This window comes from Chrysochloris asiatica, unplaced genomic scaffold (assembly GCF_000296735.1).
Source record: "Chrysochloris asiatica unplaced genomic scaffold, ChrAsi1.0 scaffold00007, whole genome shotgun sequence".
NCBI lineage: Eukaryota > Metazoa > Chordata > Mammalia > Afrosoricida > Chrysochloridae > Chrysochloris > Chrysochloris asiatica.
Window position 1 is genome coordinate 35,649,228 of NW_006408525.1, and position 8,236 is coordinate 35,657,463.

Consider the following 8,236-nt stretch of genomic DNA (forward strand, 5'->3'; position numbering starts at 1 on the left):
CTGTAGAATGGATGCATTTGAGTTTAGGTGTTGGAGAATATTGAAAATACCATGGACTGCCAGAAGAACACATAAATATGTGTTGGAAATAGAATAGCCAGAATGCTCTTTAGGATCCAAGATGATGAGACTTTGTCTTTCATATTTCGGGCTTGTTATCAGTAGGGACCAGTCTCCAGGAAAGGATATCATGCTTGGTAGAGTAGAGGATCAACGAAAAAAAGGAAGACCCCTCAATTTAGATGGATTGGCACAGTGACAGCGTTAACAGCTCAAGTGTAACAACAGTTGTGAGACTGGTGCAGGACCAAACAACAACAATCTGCCAAGAAGACAGTTAATAAAGTCAGGTCCTCTCATGTTGAAAGTTGTAACTTGCTCATTTCTTCTAGGGCTACTGTATATAAATTTATACTAAGTCAAATTTCTCAGCACCCCTAATCCACAGATTCTTCTACTGCCTCCGTCTCTTTAGATTGTGAATAATCTCTTAAGTATTCAAGAGCTGTGCACATACTCTTTTTTCCATTCCCGCTGTTACCATGAGTTGGTAATGGGATGGTTTCTAGCTGGTATCTTTGATACTAGTTTTAGCCTCTCTAATTCTCTTTGGCACATAGACTTGTCTTTTTAAAAACACTTTTTTTTTTTCATCCTGCCCCCAAACATTCATCTTCAATAACCAGAAATGAAACTCCAAACTTAAATTGATATTCAAATCTTTCCATGCTGGTCTGTGTTGTTAAGTGCTGTCGAGTTGGTTCCAGCTTATAGTGACCCTACGTTTCCAAGTCTGTACATCTTTGCGGGAGCAGAAAGCCTCATCTTTCTCCCACAGAGTATCTAGGGAACTCGAACTGCCAACTTTGTTGTTCACAGTCCAATGCCTATCTTACAGAGATTGACCTTTTTTACCTTTATGTTGTAATTCCCAATAAGACCACTGTTGGGGCATATTAGACCGCTCCATTCATACCTGCTGCTGCCGCTGCCCTGGGAAAACAGTGACAAATGTTGAAGTCTCGCCTCTTGCACCTTGCCTTCCTTCTCACAGGATTATCATCTCCTTGAATTAAGGGGCTCCTTTATCGTCTGTAAGGAGCTCTCGTGGTGCATTGGCTTGCTAACCGCAAGGTGAGCAGTTCAAACTCACTAGCCACTCTATAGGAGAAAGATGAGGCTGTCTGATCCCACAAAGATGTGCAGTCTTGGAAACCTAATGGAGCAGGTCTACTTTGTCCCATAGAGTACCTGCGAGTCAGAATCAACTCATAACGTCTCTGGGTGACACACTGGGTGCTCTCAGCTATTAACCTAAAGGTTGGTAGAACAAACCCATCTAGCAGATACCATGGAAAAAAGCCTTGGTGGTCTGCTTCCGTAAAGATTAGAGTCTAGGAAACCCTACAGAGCACTTCTACTCTGCAGCACCACCACTTGTCTGCTGGATTGTCGTGCTGTGGTGGCTGCATGTTACTGTGATTCTGGAAGCTATGCCACTGGTATTTTAAATACCAGCAGGGTCAACCATGGTGGACAGGTTTCAGATGAGTTTCTAGACAACGATAGAATAGGAAGAAGGAAGAGATGGCCTACATCTAAATATTTAGTCACTGAAAACCTTATGAATAGCAGTGGAACACTGTCAGATGGTAACACAATATTAGATATTGAAATATGATGAAGGGCACCAGAATATTGTCAGATATAGTAGCAGAAGATGAGCCCCTCAGGCTGGAAGACGCTCCAAATACAACTGTGGAAGAGCTGCCTTTTCAAAGTGTTGTTTCAAAGTTGTGCCTTCATTTGCTAATGGAGCACAACTCAAAATGAAGAGAAACAGCTGTAAGCATCCATTAATAATCAGAACACGTAACATACAAGGTATGAATCAAAGAAAATTGAAAATTGTCAAAAATGAAAATGGAATGCATAAACATTGATATCCTAGGCATTAGTGAGCTGAAATGGACTGATATTGGCCATTTTGAATCTGAAAATCATGTGATTTATATGCCAAGAATGACAAATTGAAGAGGAATGATTTTGCATTTATCATCAAAAAAGAACATATCAAGATCTGTCGTGAAGTACAATGCTGTCTTGTGATAGGATAAGGATAATATCCATATGCCTACAAGGAAGACTCGAAGGCACTTAACAACAACAACAACAAGGAAGATCAGTTGATGCCACCCACTATTGTTTAAATTTACTCACCAACCACTAAAGCTAATGATGATGAAATTGAAAAATTTTATCAATTTTTTCAGTCTGAAATTAATCAAACGTAGTCAAGATGTATTGATAATTATGGGTGATTGGAATGCGGATGTTGGAAACAGAGGAATGATGAGTTGTTGGAAAATATGGCCTTGGTGATAGAAACTATGCTGGAAATCACATGATAGAATTTTGCAAGACCAATGACTTCTTCCATTGCAAATACCCTTTTTAAACAACATAAAAGAAGACTATGCACATATACCTCACCAGATGGAATAAACAGAAATCAAATTGACTACATATGTGGAAAAAGACAATGGAAAAGCTCCATATTATCAACCAAAACAAGTCCAGGGGCAGACTATGGAACAGCCCATCAGTTGCTCATAAGCAAGTTCAGGCTGAATAGAAATTAAAAGAAGTCCATGAGAGGCAAAATATAACCTTGAACATATCCCACCTGAATTTAGAGATCTGAAGAACAAATTTAATGCATTAGACACTAAAGATCAAAGACCAGAAGGGTTGTGGGATGACATCAAGAACATCATTCAGGAAGAAAGCAAAAGGTCATTAAGAAGACAAGAAAGAAGAAAAGACCAAAATGGGTGTTAGAAGGGACTCTGAAACTTGCTCTTTAGTGTAGAGATGTTAAAGCAGATGGGAGAAATGAGGAGGTAAAAGAGCTAAATAGAAAGTTTCAAAGGTTAGCTCGAGAAGACAAAGTCAAATATTATAACAAAATGTGCAATGACCTGGAGTTAGAAAAATAAAAGGGACAAACACGCTCAACATTTCGTAAGCTGAGGGAACTGAAGAAAAAATTCAAGCCTCAATTTTGGCCAAAATATTGAATGATACAGAAAACATCCAAAGAAGATGGAAAGAATACACAGAGTCATTGTACAAAAATTAAATGGTTGATGTTCAACCATTTTAAGAGGTAGTACATAATCAAGAGACCATGGTACTGAAGAAGTCCAAGGTGCACTGAAGGCATTGGCAAGGAACAAGGCTCTGGGAATTGATGAAATACATATTGAAATCTTTTCAAAACACTGACAAAGCACTGGATCACTCAGTCAACTATGCCAAGAAATTTGGAGGACAACTACCTGCCTGGCCAACTGACTGAAAGAGATCCATATTATGTGCCCAAGAGAGGTGGTAACCCAATGGAATGCGAAGTCACCGGACAATATCAGTAATACCCCACACAAGTAAAATTTTGCTAAAGATGATCCAAAAACAGCTACAAGTGTACATTGACAGAGAACTGCTAGAGGTTCAAGTTGGAATCAAATGAGGATGTGGAACGAGGGATATCATTGCTGATGTCAGATGGATCTTGACTGAAAGCAGAGAAATACCAAAAGATGTTTATCTGTCTTTTACTGACTACACAAAGGCTTTCCATTGTGTGGATCATGAAAAGCTATGAATAACATTGCTGAGACTGAGTATTCTGAACACTTAATTGTGCTCATAAGGAACCTGTACATAGACCAAGAGGCAGTTGTTTAAACAGAACAAGGGAACACTGAATGGATTAAAATTAGGAAAGGTGTGTGCCAGGATTATATTCTTTCATCATACTTAATCTGTTTGCTGAGCAAATAATCTGAGAAACTGGATTATATGAAGAAAACTGTGGCATCAGGATTGGAGGAAGATTTATTAACAACTTGCGATATGCACATAATACAACCTTGCTTGCTGAAAGTGAAGAGGACTTAAAATACTTACTGATGAAGATCAAAGACCACAGTCTTCAGTATGGGTTGCACCTCAATGTAAAGAAGACAAAAATCCTCACCACTGGACTAATAAACATCCTTATCAGTGGAGAAAAGATTGAAGTTGTCAAAGACTTCATTTTGTTCAGATCACCCATCAACACTCATGGAAGCAGCAGTCAAGAAATTAGATGATGTGTTGCATTAGCATATTTGATGCACAAGACCTCTTTAAAGCGTTCAAGAGCAACAATGTCAGTTTGAGGACTAAGGTGCGCCTGACCCACGCCATAGTATTTTGAATAACCTCATATGCGTGTGAAAGTTGGACAGTGAGTAAGAAAAACTAGAAGAATTGATACATCTGAGTTATGTTGTTGAAAGAGAATATTGAAAGTACCATGGACTACCAAAAGGACAGACAGATCTGTCTCGGCAAAAGTACAGAAAAATGTTCCTTGGAAGCCAGCATGGCCAAACTTCATCTCTCATACTTTGGACAATTTATCAGGAAGGGTCCAGACCTTGGAGAAGGATACCAGGCTTGGTAAAGTGGAGGACTCTCAACTAGATGGATTGGCACAGTGGCAGCAGCAATGAACTCAAACGTAGCAACGATTGTGAGGTTGACTTACGACCTGGCAGTGTTTTGTTCTGTTGTACATAGGGTCACAGTCAGTCAGTACCAACTCAGTGGCACGTAACAACAACTCTGTAACAAATAGAGTTGCCAGGAGTAGGAATTAACTAGACAGCAGGGAGTTTGATTTGTTTTTATCTTCCATTAAGATCCTTGAGTGGTGGCAGAAAGTTTGCGCTAACCCACAAGTTGATGGTTCAAACCCACCCAGTGGCACCAGTGAAGAAAGGCCTGATGATCTACCTCCAAGATTACAGTTATTAAAAACCCTGAGGAGCACAGCTCTATTCTGAAGTGCATGGGGTCACCTTGATTCAGAATCAGCTTGCCTGCAAGCTGGATTGGGTTTTATTTTCAATAGTGTGTACTTGTTGTGGAGCTTGTTCATATACAAGGTGGAGGAAGTACTTAATAAAATTTTTCCAGGAATTTTTTTATCTTTAATTTTTTTTTTCCATGAACTTTTGAAGCCCCTTATTTATATGTTGTTGTTGTTATGTGCTGTGGAGTCCTTATTTATATAGTGGTTACATAAGTGAATATTTTACTGTGTGGAATTCAGGCTCTTTGAACTTTGTCTGGACTTTATAGCCTGTCCTGTTTGGGTAGAGCTACTTTTGTGGAAGTTGAGCTTACTCAGAAACTTGGTCAGAAACATAAAAACGTGGGCCCTTATAGGGGCAAAACTTTATAAATTTTTTTTCCCCACAGACCTCATTGTTACTCCCGGGAGTCAGGAGGATGATGCCCACAATGTACAGGCAGTGATTGACTCACTGGCTTTGGATTACCTGCAGGTCAGCTTGTCTCACATTACAGGTTAGTAGATACTTCACCATCAGACAGGCACTTTAATAATTTATGTGACCCTCTACATTTGTGGCGCTGTGGGTTAATGTGCTAGACTGCAAAGCCGTTTGAACTGCAAGGTCGGCAGTTCAAGCTCACCAGCTGCTCCTCGGAAACCCTATACTGGGTCGCTATGGGTTGGAATCGACTCACCGGCACTTAACTACAACAACAACATTGTTTCATGAGCTGAATGAGTTAAGCTTGCAGAGTAGACAAACAGCAAGACTGAACCAAGATAGTCAGTGGTTGTAGTTAAGGTGATTCCATATCTGAGTTTGTCTTGTTAACGCGCTCACTCACTGCCATTGAGTCAATTCCAATCAAGGCTATGAATCTTTATAAGAGCAGAAAGTGTCATCTTTCTCCTATGGAGTGGCTGGTGGATTTGAACTGCCTACCTTGTAGTTAGCACTCCAATTCTTATCCTACAGCACCATCATATGTCCTTGAGATTGCCTAGGAGAATCAAGCATTGAGTTTTTGAGGGAGCAGGATTGATAGTGGAGTTTCAGGTATATTTTCTTGTGTTTTGTTTTTCTGTTATTTTAAGCATGCTGTTTATTTTTATTTATAGAAGCTAAAGATTGACAGCACCTAAGTGTTCTGTTCTGCCACATGGGGTCATGATGAGTTAGAATCAGCTCGGTGACGCCTAACATCAACAATTTGCTATTGACAAGAGCAAATTTTTGCAAAGATAAAATACTCTGTGTTAAATTTTTGGGTGCAAAAATGTAGAAAAGCAATTTGGAGATCATTCCTTTTGAGGGATAATCCCAGAATTCCCCTGCTCCTCTGTCAATTAGAAATGCTCTGTCACTGAGTTGGACTGCTTCTGGTATTTGTGCTTTTTCAAACATACTAGCAAGGTTGTGTATGTACAAGTTTTTAATGCAGAACTGCCCCCGACAAATCACACCCACCCTATGAAAAGTCCTAAAGCTGCTTACCTTTTCCAGTAGCGTGCAACACACGCTACGCGCTTCTGCTTGTCATGTTCTGTTAAATGCAGTTTCTTCTCAACTGTGAAGTGCTGTGTCCTGGCCAGCAGTCTTGGTTGCTGGGTTGGCAGAGTGTGCTCCCCAACCTAGAAACTGAGAAGTCTTGAATACGCCCTTGGGTGTACATGTGTATCTTATTAAGTAAGAACAACACAGGCTTGCAAACAAGATCTCTGTTTAGTTGTTTTAAACAGGATAAAAAAATTTTTCTTTAAACAACCAATCTGTCAAATACTGTATATTTACTAGTGGTATTATAAAACATTCAATTCTGGCTTAGGTTGATTTTGTATCATGGCTGAAATGATGAGTGGCTTGATATATCAGCTTTCCACTCCTGCGTCTCCTAGACTGATGTGAACTCATGAAAATGCCAAGCACGATTTCTCAGAGGCCAATGAGATTGTCACAAGAGTGACTTTCCTTACTGACGTGTGGTTGGGGTCCAGGCTATGGGAATCGTTTTTGGTGACATTTAACTTGTCAAGTTTCTCTACTTTTAAACCAGCCTTTTCCTTCTGAACATTTCTGCTTAACATTTATTTCAATGTAGGTTATGAGCCAGGTGTCCCTAGGTGGTGTAAACAATAAAGTGCTTGACTTACTAGCTAGAAAGTTGGGAGTCCAAACCCACCCAGTTTGTCTCAGACAACTGGCCTGTTGATTTGCTTCCAAGAGTTCACAGCCTTGACAACCCTGTGGAGCACAGCTGATTTGGCTTCTGTGGTAGAGATGAGACTGGAGAGGCTGGAAGGCTGAAGGGAAACTCAAAAGGGTTTATATGTGGGACTGGCTGTGAGGGTTGGAAATATAGAGGTAGACATTTTGTACCAAAAGGAGCAGAGGTCCCTGGGACCATCAAGGGAGAAGAGCGGAATGCGGGACCCTACCCAGAGAAGCAGTGACACCAGAGATGGAGGCGTGGCAAGATGGAGCAGCTGGGGGCTCTAGACCCAGAGAGGGAGAGGGGCTTTGTGCTGACAACCAGTAGGAAGGCCTGCAGGGTATATATACCCTTTGGTTGTTTGATGATGCATGAAGAAGATTGTAACCATGGCAACGAAACGATATACAATAGGATGAATGTAAAACTAATGTTCTCCCATGTAAACTATCACATAATTCACAATAAAACATTAAGAAACAAAACAAGAAAACATAATATATGATTCAGCAAGAGGCTTATCTCAGCAGTTGGAACCTACACTGTTTAAAAAATTGGCCCAAGAAGAGCGTTTTCCCTTTTCCCCCTTCCCCCTAACAATTCAGAGTCTCATTTCATTGTAAAAAAAAAAAAAAAAAGTGCAACCACAAAATGTTAATTTGTCTTCTGTCCCATTAAAATAGATCAATAAACCTGTTAAAAAAAAAAGGGTGGGGGGAGTTTCTATGTGGGGCTAAGATTATCGCAAAGGAACCATGGGTAGGCTTAAATCAGAAAGCATGATTGTTAAATGCCATCGGGTTGATCTTAACTCATAGCAACACTTTCTAGGGTTTCCAGGGAGTGGCTGATGAGCTTGAACCGCTGACCTTGTGGTTCAAACTGTCCTTGTGGTCGAGGGCTTTAGCCCACAGCATCACACCATGAAAGTGAATAGGAGTTAACAAATAGGAAGAGAAAAATAGGAATTTTTTTATTAAAGTAATTTAATAAATACTTTAAAAAATATTACTCTACTATATTCTGCTTCCGAATCGCTAGTCACTGAAAACTCTATGCATAGCAGAGAAACATTGTCAGATATAGGACTGGAAGGTGGGAGGGCACTCAGAAAGCG

At 40.1% G+C, this 8,236-nt stretch overlaps 1 protein-coding gene across 1 annotated transcript in view; it reads left to right on the top strand.

Moving 5' to 3' along the window:
* The window catches only part of CEP95 (centrosomal protein 95kDa), a 47,415-nt gene that overhangs the window by 2,212 nt on the left and 36,967 nt on the right, over positions 1 to 8,236 (top strand). The window contains exon 3 of the mRNA XM_006833729.1: positions 5,314 to 5,421. Within this exon, the coding sequence (XP_006833792.1) occupies positions 5,314 to 5,421 (108 nt within the window). The remainder of the gene's footprint in view (positions 1 to 5,313; positions 5,422 to 8,236) is intronic.